At 42.1% G+C, this 20,541-nt stretch overlaps 1 protein-coding gene across 4 annotated transcripts in view; it reads left to right on the plus strand.

Moving 5' to 3' along the window:
* Positions 1-20,541, plus strand: part of LOC140734682 (V-type proton ATPase 116 kDa subunit a 4-like) — a 78,604-nt gene that overhangs the window by 33,405 nt on the left and 24,658 nt on the right. For all 4 annotated transcript variants that reach the window (XM_073058974.1, XM_073058972.1, XM_073058971.1 and 1 more), the window contains exons 9-16: positions 2,326-2,408; positions 6,095-6,188; positions 7,920-8,132; positions 12,036-12,186; positions 15,761-15,900; positions 17,356-17,513; positions 18,334-18,427; positions 19,231-19,349. In XM_073058974.1, the coding sequence (XP_072915075.1) occupies positions 2,326-2,408; positions 6,095-6,188; positions 7,920-8,132; positions 12,036-12,186; positions 15,761-15,900; positions 17,356-17,513; positions 18,334-18,427; positions 19,231-19,349 (1,052 nt within the window). The remainder of the gene's footprint in view (positions 1-2,325; positions 2,409-6,094; positions 6,189-7,919; positions 8,133-12,035; positions 12,187-15,760; positions 15,901-17,355; positions 17,514-18,333; positions 18,428-19,230; positions 19,350-20,541) is intronic.

A 20,541-nucleotide genomic window follows, 5' to 3' on the forward strand; every position in this document is an offset into this window, starting at 1 on the left:
TCAGTTCCCTGGAATTTTCAACCTAATCCTCTGGGCGGAGAGCCTTTGACAGATGAGTCGGTAGCAGGAGATGGTTTGAATGGAAGTGATCAAAGTAGCTTTGAGGGAAAGGTTGGATAGGTTAGGGTTGTTTCCTTTGCAATAAGGGAAACTGAATAATTGTGTATAACTTATGTGGAGCCTGGATAGATCAGTTAGGATCGGTTTCATTCCATTAGCTGAGGAGTTCAAGGCCATAGGGTGTTGATATGTTGCTTTGTAGGAGTACTAGATAAGAGATCTTGTATTCCGTCTGGGTAACCTCCAACCTGATGGCATGAATATCAATTTCTTGAACTTCAGTAATGGCACCCACCCCCACTTTCCCCATTTCCCATCACTTTTTCCCTCTCTCACCTTATCTCCTTGCCTGCCCATCGTCTCCCTCTGATGATCCTCCCCCCTTTCTTTCATGGCCTTCTGTCCTCTTCTATCACACTCCCCCCTTCTCCAGCCCTGTATCTCTTTTACCAATCCGCTTCCTAGCTTTTTGCTTCCTCCCTCCCCCTTCAAGTTTCACCTATCACCTTGTGTTTCTCTCTCCCCCCACCCCACCTTTTAAATCTACTCCTCAGCTTTTTTTCTCCAGTCCTGTGAAGGCTCTTGGCCCAAAATGTCAACTGTACTCTTTTTTTCCATAGATGCTGTCTGGCCTGCTGAGTCCTTCCAGCATTTTGTGTGTGTTGCTTGGATTTCCGGCATCTGCTGATTTTCTCTTTGTGAAGAGATGAGGGAAAAGTGCTTCCACCCAGAGAATGGTGGCGGGCTGGGACTCGTGATCTGGAAGGCTGGCAGAAGCAGGATGTATCATGACATTTGAACAGGGCTTGCACATGACCAGTCCTGAAGAAGGGTTTTGGCCCGAAGCATTGAATGTTTATTCATTTCCATAGATGCTGCCTGACCTGCTGAGTCCTTCCAGCATTTTGTGTGTTGCTTTGGATTTACAGCATCTGCAGAATCTCTTGTGTTTATACTTAGAACTGTGATCTGCTGAGCTCCAGACTAGATCAGACCAGAGCTGGAAGGTAGGATAAGGTTGTGTAACTTTTTCACCCAGAATGGGCTGAATGACTTTCTGTACTGTAAATTGTCAATGTTAAAAAGCAAGAAGAGGAACAGATCATAAGATATAAGAACAGAAATAGGCCATTTGGACTAACAGGTCCGCTCCACCATTTCATCATGGCTTATCCAGTATTTCTCTCAGCCCCAATCTCCTGCCTTCATGCCCCAGCCAGTTCAAGACGGCAAAGGTATTGAAGGTTAGAAAAAAGGAAGGACTCTTTCGGAAATGTCAAGTAGGGTTTTGTTTGCATCTAAGTGCTGAAATATACGTCCTTTAAATTTGAAGAAACTTGGCGACCTTTTATTTCATATTTTCAAATGGTTTGATTTATTGCTCTTCCAGTTACTTTCTCAAAACACTGGATTTGATCAGAAAGTCTCTTTTTCTTGCTTTCACTCTCAGTATGGGCTGCTCAGTCCCTTTTTTTTTGTTTAGTGGCGTTTTTTATGTATATAAAAATTATAAAAGTTTCTTTATCTTTTTTTCTTCTTTTCATGGAATGATAAGAGGAGAATCGATTATCTTATTTTTTATTACATACTATTAGATTAATACTATGTATGATCTTGATAATGTTTATTTTACCTTTTATATGAATTGTTATTGATATAGATATTTGAGATAATTTTCCTCTTGTTTATTTATAAGTACTTTTTAATTAAAAGATTGATAAAGAAGAGACAGATGAGCTAATCATTTCTGTGCAATGGGTATGATGTCACAGTCAGCTGGGTACCTTCTGAATGTTAGCTGATACAGAAAAATGATAGGTTTTCAGATTTTTCACATTATTTTCTTCAAAATGAAACCAAGGTGTTAGAGCTCACAGCTCTGGACCTTTTTGAACATTTACCACTGTCTGCATAACTTCAGGTTTATGACAGTTATTGTATAATGGCAGCTGACTGATTTGCTTGATGGCCTTGTTTGGAGTTGGTGTTTCAAATCTCAGATTTTAAGTGCTTAATTTGAACAGTCTTGAAGGGAGTCCATATAATGAGGGGTACTTTCCTTCAAGTTAAAGATCCCACGGTTGTTCTTCATTAGGACATTTCCCTTGTCTCCTTGGGTAACACCCCCTACTGGCCAAAGGTCACCTGCCATGTTTCCATTAATGCCTTTGGATTTCAATTTTAATTAGACATGTGGCTTCAAAAGACATGATGAGTGCATATTTTCCTGACTCTTTCAATGTGCAATATAATTACATTTTGCAGCATGTAGAGGTGCAGAAGAATGTGTTTATCATCTTCTTTCAAGGGGAGCAGCTGCGACACAAAGTAAAGAAGATTTGTGATGGGTGAGCTGATCAATGTATTATAATAGAAAAGTATGTCGTACTTCCAGGAGTTTGTCCCTGGACAAGCAGATTTTCTGAATTATTGACTACCATTCTAATTAATGCTCCTGATGCACTTTAACTTTTTAAGTCATTGTACAACAGAGGGGGAAAAAATTCCAGTGAACGATAAGTTTAAATGGAGCATGGGGAGCAAATCTCCAGGTTTCAGGAAGCAAAAGCAGGAGAGTTTCAAGGAAACAAAGGAACCAGCAGCCAGTGAGCCAGATGTTGAACCACCTGATTTCTGAACATTTGGACAGTGGAATCTTGCTTCAAAAAGATCAATGTACATTTGGCATAATCCATGTAATTAATAGCAGAAACATTGATAATTATTAAGAATGCAGTATGGAAAACACAGTTTATCACCCTCCACCACCTCCCTATAAGCTTTGTGGTGCAGCTTGCAAAGATTGGGGTCAACCTATTGACAGAATGTATTGCACACAGTGCACTAATGACAGTGTTGAGTACAACAATGTATTAGACATTGCTCCACATATTGTTAAAGATGTGTGTATTTATACTTTAGTTTTTAAATATTCATGATTCAGCATCAACTATTTATACAAAGTTTAGACAATTGTTTAACCATTTTTGTCTCAATACATGTGCAACTTCCACTAACTATAAATTCACTCGATCACTTGGTCTTGGTTCCCTGAGCTCTTTATAGCAACTTCCCTCCTTTGAAATATCTACGTGTGGATTGTACTTTCTGTCTGCTACTTATTTACTGCCACTTTTAGTGTTTATTTTGAGTGTCATCTGTTTATAGCTTATTGTACCTTACTGTTTCTTCAAACTGGCACTGGCATCACAGTAAAAATACTCGCAACTGAAGAGCTCCCAGTATGGCCCAAAAGCTCCCAGTCTGGTTTGAAGATGCTGGAAAAAAAAAGAAACAACAGTGGAAGACCTCAGCAGGTGAATCAGTCTCTGTGGAAACAAGGGGTGTCTGTCGACACAAAGTACACTGCAGATGCTGTGGTCAAATCAACACGTACAAACAAGCTGGATGAACTCAGCAGGTCGGGCAGCATCTGTTGAAATGAGCAGTCAACGTTTCAGGCCGAGACCCTTCATCAGAACTGAAGAAGGAGGGGGCAGGGGCCCTATAAAGAAGGTGGGGGGAGGGTGGAATGTGCCAGGTGAAAAACCAATCAGAGGAAAGATCAAGGGGTGGGGGAGGGGAAACAGGGAGGGGATAGGCAGGAGAGATGAAGAAGGAATCTAAGGGGAAAGCACAGGGGTAGTAGAAGAAGGCAGAATCATGAGAGAGATGATAGGCAGCTAGAAGAGGAGGCGGAGTGAAAGTGGGATGGGGGAAGGGAGAGGGAGGGACTAGACCCTGCTCCAGGACTGAGAAGGAAGAGAATGATTGCCTGTAAATAGCAGTGTGAGGGAGGGGTGCATTGGAGGTTGAGTGGGATAATTGGAGCCAGATCTTGTGGGACAGGGGTGGGGGGGGAGGTGTGAGTAAATGATAAATCAGGTGGGGGAAGGATGGGAAGGTAAGGGAGGAAATAGGAGTTTGTACGTTCTCCCCGTGACTGTGTGGGTTTCCTCTGGGTGCTCTGGTTTCCTCCCACAGTCCAAAGACATATCCATTAGTAGGTTAATTAGCCATTGTGAATTGTTCTGTGATTACGCTAGGATTAAATCGGGGGAATTGCTGGGTAGTGCGGCTAGAAGGGCAGATTCCATGCTGTAACTCAATAAATAAATCTACACAGGTGTGTGTGGGCGAGAACACAGTGGGGTGGGTTTCTCAAAATTAGTAAATGTGATAGTCATGCTGTTAGTTGTGAGCTAACCAAACAATGTGAGATGTTCATGTGAACAACGGAGAAGGCAGGTCAGTGTGGGAGTGAACAGTAGAGGGAAAATGACCTTTAAGCAGAATCTGGGCTGCTGTCGGCAGATTGTAGAGAGTAAAAGTTCACTGATGTATGTGTGGTTTCCCCTTTGTAGCGGAGGCCACATCTCGGGCACCGAATGCCGTAGACCAGTTTGGACAAGGTGCAGGCAAATCTGTCTCACTTGGATTGCCCTGGATTGTACTGAGGGAAGAGGTACTACCCTGTGGTTGCAGAAACAGGCAGGGATGGGTAGGAAGGGTAGTGTTACCAAAGAGAGTGGGGGAGGAGGGGGTAGAAAGTGGCTAGTGGGAAGGGGGGAAAGGATAATATGTTGGATGCAGAGGCATGTTTTGGACCAGTGGAACACGGTCATTGCTCTGTCTGGGAGAGGGGTGGATACCCCTGGATGCTCCTGTTTGCCTGTGTAGATGCTGTTATTTCTGTCAATTACTCCTTACAGCATTCTGTTTTTTTTTGTTCCAGTCTGATTTCTTTTCATTTCCCTAAGTAGATTTGGATTTTGCTGTTACAAAGTGAATATTTTAATTTGCATAACATCTTCCATAAACTTGAACTGTGCTGTGAGTGCTTCATTGCAAACTAATTTATGAAGTTCCATCAGTTTGAAAAGCAGGCAGTAGGTGGTGCCTTGAGCACACTTGTTTCTTGGCGGGTAAGAGGAAGGATGGAGGACAGTGATCCAGTTGATTGATTTATGTGTGGTCTTGTTTTGATTTGACTAGAGAACTAAAATGCTGAACTGCAGGAGTTGTATGAGAGCCTGATGCTGTCCTGGTTATAGTAAGGGAAAGAAGAGAAGATAAAAATCAGCTTTATTTGTCGCACATACATTGAAACATACAGTGAAAAGTGTCACAAATAAGAAAAAGTCTGTAGATGCTGGAAATCCACACACTCACTCACTCACACACACACTCGCGCGCGCGCACACACACACACACACTCACACACTCACGCACTCACACACACAAAAACACTCACACTCACACACAAAAACACTCACACTCACACTCTGGAGGAACTTAGCACCAGGCCAGGCAACGTCTATGGGGAAAAAGGTGTACACGGTTGACGTTTGCATCAACTCAAGTCAGCGAGGATTGTGTTGTCACCATGCTTCCAGCGCCAACATAGCACACCCACAACTCACTCATCCTAACCACACGTCTTAGGAAGATGGGAGAAATCTGAAGCACCCCGAAGAATCTCAGTGACAGGGAGAACGTACAAACTCCTTATAGATGGTAGTGGGAATTAAACCTGATCCTACACTGTAAAATGCTACACTGACCATAAGGCTACCATTCCACCCCATTCTAGTAAAAGTGTAGTGTGAGCAGCCTGTTTGTATTGTAGAGGAAGCTGATTTTATCCACCTCAGAATTTTTAACTTCCTTTAAATATCTGAAGACATTTTCAGAAATGTATATTTAAAAGGCAAAACTGCTTGTTGGTGATGCATTGAAACAACATGAACTGAAGGGCAAAATATTGTTAGAATAAAGATGAATATGGAATAGTTAGGCCATGGTAAAGCCCAATGGAATACCTGAGTACTGCTTCGGATGGAAATCTGCCACGCTTGCCTTTTTGACAAAGAGTCAAACAGATGGGTTTTATTCTCAACTCCCTCGATCAATGGTTAAAAGGGAAGACTGCCTCTTTTGTTTGCAAGGCCTCCAGTGGGCTTCTCTGTGTGCTTCGCAATGCTACCAGATCCACTTCTTTAAAAGTAGAAATTCCCTCTGTTGAATGCCTCAGGTTCCGTGCCACCATGTACCCGTGTCCTGAGTCTGCCAGTGAGCGGCGAGAGATGGCTGCTGGTGTGAAGACGCGCATTGAGGACTTGAATACAGTAAGTGGGCTACTTGAAGCTTAGTAATCTCTCCCCAGTTCTGAACTGGGAATAGTGTGCCTGTTTGGGGAGGCTGATATTGACAATCAATATAACTTGCCCAGAGTAGTTGATTGTTGAAATAAGGCATCGGTGTTGGGTTAGAAAACATTGGTTCATTTAATTTTCACTGAGGATTTTGCAAAGATAGTGATATCTTTTAAGTGACCAGTAAATTTTATGCTAGCTCTGAAACGTTGAACTTGAGACATTGTTTTCCTTAATCAATGAAAGACCATGCTGTCACATTAGAGACCGTGATGAATTTATCAGCAATATGCACCTTCACTAAGAGGTGGTTCCTGAGATACATGGCTTGGTCCATGTGTTCTAACCTCTCAGGATAAGCCTTTGTTAATTTGGGTGCGGTGCATGAGGATGTTGCAGAGTGTGGCTGCTCAGTGCAAGGCAATCCAGGTGTCTGACTCAGGGAATGGTCTTAGAGATGGGCCTGAGTGTGCATAAGTGTCCCTTCTGTACAAATAACTTTCTGTAATTTGGTTAAAAGTGTGCCTGTTTCCTAGCTCCATCTCCATACCTTAGGAAAGAGCATTGATGGTGTTATTGTGTCTTCGAAGTTGCATATCATCTGCTTTACTGAGATTCATGTCGTCATTCTTCTGGAGTCTAGTCATCTTGGGTTGAACGGTTGATTGTTGGAATCCGTTGCGACAAGAAGCAAAGTTCCAGATGCAGAAATCAGACTTGCACCTGACTGAATTTCTTCAGAACAGTGTGATGACAAGGGCCACAATGTTCTCCTTGTATACATGCAAATAAAGTGTGATTGAGGAAAGAGTATGTGTTTTCAGAACCCAGTTAATCAGCAATGACAATTCGGCCTGGTTGTCAGCCCTGGCCTTGACTCTCAGAGCTCCAGAAGGCCTCCCCCACTTCCACCTAACTTGGCGACAGCCCTGCACTAGCAGAACTCGGGTCACTGCCAGGCCTTTTCCTGCTGCCCTGTCTTTCTGTCACCACCACACCATCCAGTACAACGGTGGTCACTGATGGCACGTTCCAGCAGATTCTGAGGGGGAAATGTGGCATTGATTCAGAAGAGTTTGTGTTTGACCCCTGTTATAGTAGCAAATTGCTATTTCTAGATTACAATTTCTCCTTTTGTGATGATTTCTGCTGTCTGCATTGAATTGATAAAGAAATTGCCCAAGTAATCTCTTCAGCACATTGTTTTGTGGCATGGCATTTTCTTAACAAGGGGTCTTAAAATAAGATTTTGTTTGGAGGATTGTGTATATTATCACTGACATACATTGTGAAATTTGTTTTGCTGCAGCACTACAGTGTAATACGTAAAATATGCTATAAATTATAACAAATGCATATTAAAAATAGGATAAGTATGCAAAAAGAGAACAAAAATAGTGAGATGGTGTTCCTGAGTTCATTGATCAAAAATCTGATGGCTGAGGGGAGAAGCTGTTCTTTAACCATTGAGTGTGTCTTCATGCTCCTGTACCTCGACTCTGGTAATAATGACAAGAGGACATGTCCTTTGTGGTAGGGGTCTTTAATGATAGATGCTGCATTTTTTTTTAGATGTCTTTTACTGAAGTTTTCCTCTATGATGGGGAAGCTAATGACCGCCCAACCATTCTTGATTTGAAATGTTTAAAAAAAAAAGGGGCTTGATCTATGTTAAGTTTCTGAAATTGCTTTTCAATTCTTCAGGTTCTTAACCAGACAGAATCCCATCGCCGCCGTGTTCTGCAGGAGGCAGCCAAAAACCTGCGGAACTGGCAGGTGAAGGTAAAGAAAATGAAGGCTATTTACCACACCCTGAACCTGTGCAACATTGATGTGACTCAGCAGTGCCTCATTGCAGAGACGTGGTGCCCTGTGGCTGACATGGATAGGATCAAGAGGGCACTCAACCAGGGGAAGGTGAGCTGTGGATCAAGGACGGGGCACTTCTATCACCGGTGTTTGGACAAACTGTTTTTAGCAAAGTTTTTCTGAAAGACAATTACTTTGAAATGGAATTAAGTACAAAGCTAAGGAGGTATGAAGTTGGACACTTTTTAATATTTTATGTAAATAAAGCTATTGATGTAGATTGAATAGGAGATTAAGGACTATGGTGGGGTTTTTTTTCTATCTCTACCATTCCCCGCCCACCCACTGGGGTGAAGATATAAAAGTTGAAGCTCACTGTCCACCAGGCTCTCATACAGCTTCTATTGCTCAGTTATACAATACTTTAATGACCATCTTGTATGATGACGTTGTGCTCTTGATCTCTCAACATCCCACTGTGTCCTTTGTAATTCATGTGCCTCCCTGCACTGCACTTTCTCTGTGACATTAATATATATTCTGTACTTTTGCACAGAATGTTCTGGAATGGCATGCAAAGTAGAGCTTTCCACTGCATTTCAGTACATGTGGCAATAGAGCAACTGCCAATTAATTTCAGGGTGTGTAGAGTGATATGTTAAGGAGGAGTATAAGAGTTGTATATTCTTGAGCAATTATCATTGAATGTAAAGTTGGCCCTCACAAATCACTACTCATAACTCTTGACTTCCCTGTTTGCATCTCTCCGTTCAAGTTTCTGTCCAGGCATACTTCAGAAATGATCCAAACTGAGTTGCACAACTTTCATTGTGATTCTGATTTAAGCAGGTTCTTCTCCTTTAGGCTGCCATTTCTGGGAAATGTGGAACATGCGTCCACACTCTCCTCTGCTGCTGGTGTCATGCTGATTATCCGAGGTCCAGTCTTTCCTTAACTGCTTAAAATTTGGGAATGCCACAGGCAATTGCTTTCGGTCACTGCTTCCATCCTCTGTCTCCATTTCAACCTGACCAGGACTGATCATAACCTAAATGAAAATTGGAAAAAAAAACACGAAATGCTGGCAGAACTCAGCAGGCCAGACAGCATCTATGGGAGGAGGTAATAACGACGTTTCAGGCCGAAACCCTTCATCAGGAGTGAAGTAACATGGGATGGTCAAGGGAGGGGTAAGAAGTGGGGGGAGGGATAAAGTAGAGAGCTGGGAAGTGATAGGCTGGAGGGAAATGGGCTAGGGAGAAGGTGGAGAATTGTGGGAAATAAAAGAGAAAGAAAGGTAGGGCTGGGGGGAGAGATTATAGTGAGGGGGCAAAAAGAGAAAGAAAGAGAACCAGACTAAAATAATAGATAGGGATGGGGGTAAGGGTGGGGGGCAGGGGTATCAATGGAGGTCAGTGAGTTGGATGTTCATGCCGGCAGGAAGGAGGCTACCTAGGCGGGAGATAGGCTCCATCGACCTGCGTGTTGCCTCATCTTGACGGTAGAGGAGGCCATGGACAAACATGTCAGAGTGGGAGTGGTCTGTGGAATTGAAGTGTGTGGCCACAGGATGATACTCGGCAGAGCATGCAGCATCTGTGCAGAGGGAACTGAGGTTAATGTTCATGGAAAGATGGAGCCAGTGGTTCCAGTCTGTTGTCCAGAAAATAGTCTCATTCATTCAACTGTTTACTGTCTGTCAGTTATCAATCCATTGCAGTATATTGCCCCAAATCACGCATGTTTTAATTTTACACACTAGCCTCTTGTGTGAAATCTTATGAAAAGCTGGGCACCACGGTAGCGAAGAGGTTAGTGTGACACTATTACAGCTCAGGGCATTCCGGAATATGGAGTTCAATTCCAGGCCATTCTGTCTGGAGTCTGTACGTCCTCCTGGTGGACTACGTGGGTTTTCCACAGGTGCTCTGGTTTCCTTCTATAGTCCAAAGATGTACAGGGTAGGTTAATCAGTCATTATAAATTGTCCCGTGATTAGGTTAGGTTTAATTAGGTTTGTCAGGGGTCAAAGAGCCGGAAGGGCCTACAGCATGTAATAGATAAAGTACTTCTGAAGGATGAAATACACCACATCCACGTATTTTTTCCTTGCCCCTTCCGCTTGCAGCATCCTAAAACAATATCAGTAGATTGGTCAGAATCCAAACTGACCTTGTCCTGTCTGATTTTCCCCATGGGGATGAATAAAGTATCTATCTATCTATCTATCTATCTGATTACTGCTCGGTGATTAGTTACTGTGTAAATTGTATTGGTTCTGAGAATTTCTCCACTGTTGCGTTATCAGGCTGTTGACTTTCTATCAGAACTAGGAAAGGTTAGAAATCCAACTTGTTAAGCTGTGGGGTGGGTGGGGGTGGGGAGAGGGCAGGGGGAAACAGGAGGGAATTTCTGCCACAGGGTGGAGATTGAGAAGCACTGAATGACCGAAGTGGTGTTGGTGCTGGCTGAGCAGATGGTGAAGATTGGTTAACCGGAGCTGATCAAGTAGGAGAAGAGAGAACATGTAAAGAGAAAAGAGAAACTGAGCTGTTTCTGGAGATCTGAAATAGAATGCTAAAAGTGGCTTAAACAGAAGGGCACTGAGGAGTGTGGGAGAACAGAAGGATCTGGGAATATGGGTCCATAATTCCTTGCAAATGGCATCACTATTGGATAGGGTTGTAAAGGAAGCTTTGGGCACATTGGCCTTCATAAGTCAAGATATTGAGTACAGGAGATAGAATTTTATGTTGAAGTTGTTGGTTGGTAAGGCCTAATTTGGAGTATTGTGTGCAATTTTGGTCACCTAACCTACAGTTTTGACATGGATTAGATGGGCCAAAGGACCTGTTTCTGTGCTGTACTTTCCTGTGACTAACTATTCAGCAAGCCAGGGACTTTGGTGAGATCATCACAGCATCAGCGATACTGGTGACTGCATCCAAAGTGGGAAAGCTGGTGATCTGAAATAATTGAATTCACTGAGTCCCAGGACTGAGGCATACATGGTCATAGAATGAGGTATTGTACCTTGAGTTCATATTGGCCCTTGGAGCAGTGTAAGAGATTGAAGGTTGATTAGAGTGGGATGAAAATTAATGTAACAGATAAACTGAATTTACTTTATTACTTACATCCTTCATATACATGAGGAATAGAAATCTTTGTTACGTCTCCATCTAAGTGTGCAATTTATAGTAATAGATCGGCATTGCAGACTAAATGGGGATGTTTTATAAAGCATTTGCCCAATTAGGTTTCTCTACTGTGCAGTTTCTTTCCTTCAACTTTTAACATTGGAGATATTAAATTTTCTTTCTCTCACCTCTTGCTCAATTTTCTGTAATTTGACACTGAATCAGCTATTTCAGCCAGCCCAGCTACCCTTGATTTAATTATCCTAACTATGCTTGCATTCAAACTCTGCTTTTTGTGAACAATTCCTCCACTTGATTGATGCAGTTGTTCACCTAGTTAACATTGATCCCAGGTGTAGTTTCCATATTATCATTTCCAAACAACTTGGGAGGCCATTCAGCCCATTAAGTCAATGCCAGCTCTGAGTGATCTCATTCACCCACTAACTCTCTTGCAACCTATTCTCAACATAGTCCCATGGATTCACCACTCACTTACACACAGTTGGGGGGGGGGGGGGTTGCAATTTATAGTGGTCAATTACTATAACTGCACTTGCAGTGATTGGGGTGCTGGTGTGGGAGACCATATGGTCACAGAAAGCACATACACACTTTGTAAAAAAAAAAAGAGCAATGATTAAACTGGGGACACTGGAGCTGTTTGGTAGCAACTCTACCAGCTGTGTGACTGTGCTGTGAAGTTGTTTGTGATTTGACAGCAATTTTTCTTGCATATCAACATGCAATGTCTATGAAAAAGTACTGTTATGTGCCCTTTTGCTGTTTTCTACTTTGACACCACTGATGAGAGTTAATCATTATGTCAAGCTCTTTCCCTTTTCTCTCTCCACCCCTTCCTTTACTTTAGGAGCGCAGTGGTTCCAGTGTTGATCCGATCATGACTGTTGTGCAGACCCAAATGGCCCCACCCACCTTCAACAGGACCAATAAGTTCACAGCTGGGTTCCAGAACATTGTGGATGCCTATGGAGTTGGAACTTACCGTGAAATGAATCCTGGTGACCCTTGGTTAATTTTACATGGCTTGAATTATGTTGTGTTGGTTAACAGTGTCCTGCCAACTGTTCTAATGTGCAAACACAAAGTACACTGCAGATGCTATGGTCAAATCAACACGTACAAAAGCTTTTGTACGTGTTGATTCTAATGTGCAAGATTGCTCTGCTGTTCTCAGTTGGGCACTAAGTGCCTTTGTGAATGGACTGGGCCAGCCTAAATTCCTTGAAATTATATCTGTAGGCAAATTAATACCTAAAAAAGCATTTTTTTTTCACAAAAGTGTCCGAAGGTTGAATTATATGTGAGTGTGAGCATGATGTTTTTTCACATTCTGGCCAGTCCAGTGACATTTGTAGAAGTGTAATGGTCTGGAGAGGGAAGTGAGGCCAACAACAGAAGATGGCTCAGAGACACGAGCAATCAAAGTATTCTTGGCTCTTGACAGTACCTCTAGAAAATGCTGAACTTCATTAGATGAATCAACATACACTCAGTTGCCACTTTATTAGTGCATCTGTGCACCTACTCGTTAATGCAAATATCTAATCAGCTAATCGTCTGGCGGCAACCCAATGCATGGAAACGTGCTCAATTGTTGTTCAGACTAAACATCAGAATGGGGAAAAATGTAATTTATGTCACTTTGACCATGGAATGATTGTTGGTGCCAGATGGGGTGGTTTGAGTATCTCCAAAACTGCTGATCTCCTGAGATTTTTATGCACAACAGTCTCTAGCGTTTTCAGAGAATGATGCAACAAAGCAAAAAAAAAAGTGAGTGACAGTTCTGTGGGAAAAATCACCTTGTTATTGAGAGGGGTCAGAGGAAAATGGCTAGACTAGTTCAAGCTAACAGATAGGTGCCGGTCATTTGAGTTGTGTACAGAAGTGCATCTCTGAGTCTCTAAGTGCACAACATGTCAAACCTTGATGTGGATGGGCTACAGCAGCAGCAGATCAAGAACTTGTACTCTGTGATCACTTAATTAGGTACAGGAGTTACCTAATAAAGGGTTCACTGAATGTAGTTTTCATAAAATCTCTCAGACTTCTCAAAAGATAGCCACATTGACTCTAATCTCTAACTGATCCCAGAAGCCATTCCTATAAATCTTTTCTGGACCCTCTCCAGCTAGCATAATGGTTAGCGCGACACTGTTACAGCTCCGACTGTTGGAGTTCAGAGTTCAATCCTGGTGTCCTCTGTAAGGAGATTATACATCCTCCCCATGGAATGCGTAGGTTTCCTCCCGCTTTCCAAAGACCTGCCAGTTAGTAGATTAATTGGTCATTGTAAATTGTCCTGGATTAACTTGGGGTTTGTTGGTGATATGGCTTGAAGGGCTGGAGGAGTCCGTTCCGTGCTGTATCTCCAGGTAAATACAGTGAGTTAGCTCTGTAACACCCTCTCATTCTTCCAATAATGCAGCAACCAAAGTGAACACAACACTCCAGGTAAAACCAGACTCGTGCTTTATAAAGGTTCAGTGCTTACTTCATAAGATGCTAGTCTAAAAGACCCTCTATGCCTTGTTAAATTATTGGAACTAAAGTTCAGAGATTTAACAGAGCTGCTCAGATTAGAGGGAATAATTCACTAGAGGGAATGATGGTGATTGGAGGGAAAAGTTAAGAGAATTGATGACAGCATGGTTGGAGATGTTTTCAGTTTGGATTTCATTGGATGAGAAATAGGTTACCTGAAATGGCACTAGAAGGTCACTCAATGGTAATTTTCTAAACAGAATCAATACATAATCACCAGAGGAATGTTTCCAAGGCAGTGAAAAGCACAGAGCTGTGGGAATAATTTTGATTTTTTTTTTTGGAAACCTGACAAGGGGCCAAAAGGCTTCCTTTTGATCTGTGTGGCTCCAATGCAAAACTTGTGGCATCTCCTGGCAACTGGTGGCTGAAAGCAAAAGTATTGTTTACAACTGACGTCACTGTCTGGGGAGGCCCGACTGTGCTAGGGATGCTTCAGTGAACTGCAGGGGAACTGCTGTGTCACTCTTTTACTGCCAACATTGAGCTACATCTCTGACGCAGGTCACATCTGCTAACTGATGTCTCTCCTCGCTCTAACTGCAGGCAATTGACCCTACGGTCACAGTTCTATTCTTCTGAAAATTAAATCTTTATGGTTCAGAGAGGGAAACCACAATGTGGTCTTCACTGGAAGTTTTTCAGCATGTCCTTGAATCTCTCCATAGCGTTGGCTGGGCTTTTGTACTTTTATCCAATATGTCTTTTCCCATAGCTGTTACGTTCTCTATATCCAAGCTCTCGTGGACTTGGCAAGGATTCTAAAGTCTCATTCTTTTCTCACTAACACAGCAGTCACCCAAATAATGAGGAAAGCTCATTAAGATTCTGGAAACGCCAGGATCACCAGCAGCGAATGCAAGGCGACCACTTTCACTGGGGAATTGCTGATGAATAAATGAGGCTGGGTTACTGATGGCCAAATGAGATTGACTGAAATTTATCAAGGAGACTAATCAGCAGAGGCTACCATGTAAAGCTGGTTGATGTATTGATGTTGGAGGCTCCAGGTTCTCTTCCCATTGTGAAATTATTTTTTTTCCACCTGAAAATTCAACTTGATAAAGTCTTTTGATCACGTAACCAGTCCTGATTAAGGATCTTGGCCCAGAACATTGTTCATTTCCTTCCATAGATGTTGCCTGACCTGCTGAGAAGTGGAAAGGCAGTCAGCAGTGAGATTTTAAAATTGGGATTGATGGCAACGTGGGCAGTTCCTTGGTGTACTGAAAATGATCTGGCTTCCTTATGGGTGTTGAGGTGGTTGATGAGCTACTGGTGGGAACCATGGAGACTTGCATAAATGAAGCAGGACGCGGCTGATGGGGTGGGCAGGTTGACACTTGGTGAGATGACGTTCCTTCTGTTGTTTCCACACAACCTTGATGTGCTTCTGATGCACGGCCTCGATGTTCTCAAGGAAGCTTTCTGCCCGTTATCTTCCCGCAGCAGAGCTTGCTACAGTGTCTGTTTGTGAGCAATGTGGCCTATCCAGCTCGGGCAGCTGAGATTGCGCATAACCTTGATGCTGGGAATGTTGACAATTCAAGCCAGCCATGATACCAATTAATGAGAACGACAAACTTTGGCTACAATAAACGAAGTCTGAACTTGGAGGAAACCATACATTAACAGCTTGTGGTTCAAGTCTGAAAATCTTAAGCCACATGGGCCTTAATTCCCACCACTGCCTGTAAGGAGTTTGTATATTTTTCCTGTGACCTCATGGGTTTCCTTTGTGTGCTCTGGTTTCCTCCCACAGTCCAAAGCCTAATTACTGGACAAATTGCAATGACCAATTGGTAGGTTAATAGGTCATTGTAAATTGTCCCGTAATTAGTCTAGGATTAAATCGGGGGATTGCTGGGCGGTGCAGATTGAAGGGCTGGTAGGGTCTATTCCGTGCTGTATCTCAATAAATATGTTGGAATACGTTTATTATATTGTACTTCATTGTAAATTCTGACACAACCCTGTAATATGGGACATTGTGGAATGTCATATCTCTGCACTTTTTTCCCCCCACAGCTCCCTATACAATCATCACATTTCCATTCCTATTTGCTGTCATGTTTGGAGATTGTGGCCACGGAGCAGTCCTCCTGGGGTTTTCCCTCATCATGATCATTAATGAAAAAAGCTTTGCTGCCCAGAGAGGTGGCAACGAGGTGGGTGAAAAGTCTGCCGTGTGTTTTGGCGAGCAGGGTTACTTCTCAGGCCCAAGGATCCTGTCCAGTGCCGTTCCTATGCAACGTGGCTCTGTATTTGAACATTGTGATCCTGAAAGGTTTTATGGCAGTAAATGAAGCTCTTCTATAGAATTAAAAAAGGACCTTGAGATACTTTGAAGTGCTTTGTCTCCATTGAAATGTAGTGTAGTAAATGGTGTCACAGTGATCCAGTACAGGACACCTTCCAGTCCATGTCATCTCCAAAGCAATTGACCCACTCACTTTTCTTTGAAGTGTTTTGAGCGTTACTACTCTACCTAGCATGAAAACAAATAAACTTTCATTTTTTGTTCAAGTACCATTGGGCTTTTCTACCTTTAAATATTTCTATTTCCTCTGATAATTGACCATCTCATTGTTCAAAACGATATTGTTTCGATTATTCCAATAAATCTCTGATTTTGAAGAATCTATATCAAATCTTCTATCCTTGTCTTCTCCAGGGAGAACCACTTCAAATTCCAAAGCAGTCGCGCCTTGAGACCAAAGCATTTTAATATGACTGTAGTTGTGAAGAAGTATGGGGCAAATTCCACAAAAGACAGGGAGTCACCTGATCAATTGATCTGCCTTCTAACTCGTGGTTGAGGGAAATGGCTATTGAGATGCTGTGGTCTTAACTGAATGATATCTGCTGAATGTTTGAATGTTTCCTGAAGAGGATGGAAGAAGCAAGTTTTTCTGCCAATCAGCAAAACCAGGCCTGATTTGTAAACTTGGTGCTGAATACCTACATTAATAAATATTTCCTTAACCTTAATATTTAAAAAAAAATCTATTGATAGTGATATACACAAAATGCTGGAGGATCATGTGCCAGTCCTAATGAAGGGTCTTGGCCCGAAACATTGACTGTTTAAACACCTCTATAAATGTGGCCTGATCTGCTGAGTTCCTCTAGCAATTTTTTGTGTATGTGTATGTTGCTCAATTTTTCAGTATTTGCACAATGGAATGACTGCTATTTGTAAAGGAGCTCCTGAGCTTGTTATCTGTTTTAGTTTTTAAAAAAAGATGGTGGATGGACCCACATCCTTTCCTACAGTTGTCTAATCTGTCAATCTTCATCAGTTGGCTTCAGCAATCTCACGTTTTGAGCGAGTATTCTACATTTCTGTTACACTTGGTGTGGAAGATGTGCCTCAAATTCATGTTAGCATGATACTAAGCAACCATAAGGAGAACACAGGCTAAGTTTGTGCAATCTTACCTCATAATTTACTACTTAAAGTCCTGCTATTATTCCTGATAATTAGTGAGATTTGTTCTACTACCAGAAACCTCTTGATGTCAGCAGTCACAACAGTCCTGGGCCTTGGAGAAATTTAGATGTTCTGTTCTTAGCTGGCAAATAAGCCTAAACTGTTCTCCTCTATTTTGCCCTCTTTTCAGATCTGGAATACTTTCTTCAGTGGACGCTATCTCATTCTGTTGATGAGCATATTTTCTATTTACACTGGATTTATCTACAATGATTGCTTCTCAAAATCCTTCAACATATTTGGATCCTCATGGCATGTCCGGGGGATGTTCCATAATGGAACATGGAAGTAAGTCTCCCACAAAACTTTTAACAGTAGGAGATCAGTCAGTTATGTAGAACATTCAGCTATATGTAGTTGATTAAAATTGAGTCAATTTCAATTTTACACCCCTTTCTGCTTTCTGCCTTCACTGACAGCTTGGGCATCAAACTATGTACCTGGATCAACAGTATTATTATTTATATTTATAACACATGCAAGACTTCCCACTTCTTCTGTATGGTCACCTGAAATTTGATTCAGCAATGAATCTTTTGCTGGCTATCTTTTGGCAAAGTAACGTTGTGAATACACTAAGAAGTTTAAGTAGCTGAAAATGCTGTTTATTATTTATAAGTTCTTATACATCTCTTGGCCTCAGTTTATTTCTAACACTCTTCAGTTGTGAAAGTATGTCTTTTCCTATGCTAACTACTACTTAATTTACCACTGGTCAGTCGGGCAGGTCTGTGGTCTTTACCAACCACTACCCCCGCGCCCCCATCCCTTTCCATAAAGTCTTTGTTACCCTTTCTGGTTAGAAAGCAGAACCTTCTGGAACGCCATTCCTCCCAATCCTGGCCACTCCTCACTCATTTAAGCATGTTGTCCCATATTCGGGAATCCCCTCCTTCAATCATTCCACTTCACCTCTTTCTAATTCTTTGACCCTCTTAAGTTCCATCTCTGTGGTCACAGTACATCAAACTTGTATGCAAACTGATATATTTAGTGTTGGTTCAATAGTCCTCTGGGACTTTTCCAGGTTGATAACAAATTGCTATTTTTAATAATATCTTATTAAAATGCAACAATTCTCTGGACTTCTGTTTGTGTTTTTGTGCAGTGAGGCGGTCGTTTCAAATAACCTGTTACTGCAGTTAGACCCTGCTGTATCGGGAGTATTCTCAGGAAACCCCTACCCATTTGGCATTGATCCGGTGAGGAACGTTAATGATCCACTCCAGGCTTGTCGTGCTAGCCACTCCTGTGTTTCATGCACCATTGGAAGCTTCTATTTCTAACAAGCTGCTAAATTGGCATAAGGTCCGATGTCTATGGTACGCCCATGATCAGGGTGACCCAAAATACTTAAAAGACCAAGTTCAGATTAATCATCAAACCATAAACCGGTGAGGTTGTTGAGTGCAAGGCTTACTGTCAGGAACTCACACCTGGTTAAACTGTTGAAGGATTGAACCCTGCGAAGTCACCCCTGAATTTGCAAGATATCCTCACAATACAGTATATCCACAGATTGAACAAGCTAGGGAATTTCTCTTTGAAGTGAAGGTGGAAGAGAGGTAGCTTGATAGAGATACACAAGATGATACGAAGCATAGATTGAGCTGATGGCCAGGCTTTTTATTTTCCCCCAGGGCTGAAATGGCTAATGTGAGGGGCATAATCTTAAGGTGATTGGAGGGAAGTATAGGGGGATGTCAGAGGTAAGCTTGCTTTTTTTATTACAGTAGTGGGTGCATGGAATGCACAGCCAGATGTGATGGCTGAGGCGTATAAACTAGGGACATTTAAGAGTCTCTTGGATAGGCACATGGATGAAAGAAAAAAATTGGAAGGCTATATTGGAAGGAAGGATTAGATTGATCTTGGAGTAGGTTAAAAGGTCAGCTCAACATTGTGGGCCAAAGGACCTTAACTGTTATGTTCTATAATTGTGGACTATGTTTGTTAATGAATGAATTGAACTGTGGAAGTTAATGAATGTTCTTTCTTTCTTCAGATTTGGAACATTGCCTCAAACAAGCTAACTTTCCTCAACTCATACAAGATGAAGATGTCGGTCATCCTCGGTGTCACTCACATGGTGTTTGGTGTTGTCATCAGCCTTTTCAACCACATGTAGGTACATGCAAATAATTCAAAGCTCGTCTGTTCACAGACATCTTCAGGATGTCCCAAAACACTTTGCAGCCACTTGTGTCCTTCTGGAGAAAAGAAAAACAAGTCAGTCAGCAGACTGCATTGGGTGAATGATTACTTACTTTGATGTTGACCACTGGCCAAGAAACTGGAAGAATTATTCCACCTTTCTTTCATATGATGCCAACTTCAAAAGATTGTCACTCTAGGATTGTAGCTATCCTCAGCACTAGATTTTTGTAGTCTAGGCTCTTGTGCCTGGTTTGAACTGGCAACCTTCTGCAAAACCAAGACAGCAATGTTGTCTGGAAGCTGACATTTCTAGCAGACTCAAGAGATGGGCTGCAGAGTCCCCTGTTCTGTTTAGAAAAATTATAATTTTCATTTCAAAACAGGTGGCCAAATATCTAGGATATGCCATCACTGAGGAGGTGTCTGTGACGGTAAATATTTTCTTAAGCTTTCTCTTCTGTGGTATTGAGAGGAGAAATATGTTTTCTCCCAGGAGAAGGTTCTAGACCTCTTGTAAACTGTCCACATCTATTGCAAAACAGTAAAACATTGCATCAACGTTGTATGGCGAAGAATATTGTCAGTGTTTATAGAGTCGCATGCTGACTATCAAGCACCTATTTTAAAACTCTCTCCCTAATCTATTTTATTCTCCCCACATTCTTGTCAACTCCCCTTGCACACTTACCCCCACTGTGACGCTTCCCCCTCACCTACAGACAGTTAACAGCAGCAAAGTAAACTAGCAACTTGCACACTTTTGTGATGAGTTTGGAAGCCAGAGCAGCTGGAAGCATGGAGAACACACAACACTGGATGTCAGCATTGAATCCTGTTCCCTGAACTCTGCGGAAGTAGCTCTCCAAGCCACTGCCGCCCTTTTTACTTTTGTTTTCCTTAATCACTGTGCCATTTGTTTAAACATACTGGTAAATGTAATGTATCTGGAGCATGCATCTGGGAAGAACAGCCTTATCTACAATGGGGTTTGTCTTCCAAACCAGTCAAATAAATTGTACATCTTTTCTTTTTCTTCCATGTCAATCTTCATTTCTGTGGGATTTATTGCTAATGTCTTCCACAACATCCTCCAAGAAGAACATAATCTTGTTGTAGGGATTGGGGTCTTGCATGCCTTAATGACCCGGAGAGCTATGTT

The sequence above is a fragment of the Hemitrygon akajei genome, chromosome 10 (genome assembly GCF_048418815.1).
Source record: "Hemitrygon akajei chromosome 10, sHemAka1.3, whole genome shotgun sequence".
NCBI lineage: Eukaryota > Metazoa > Chordata > Chondrichthyes > Myliobatiformes > Dasyatidae > Hemitrygon > Hemitrygon akajei.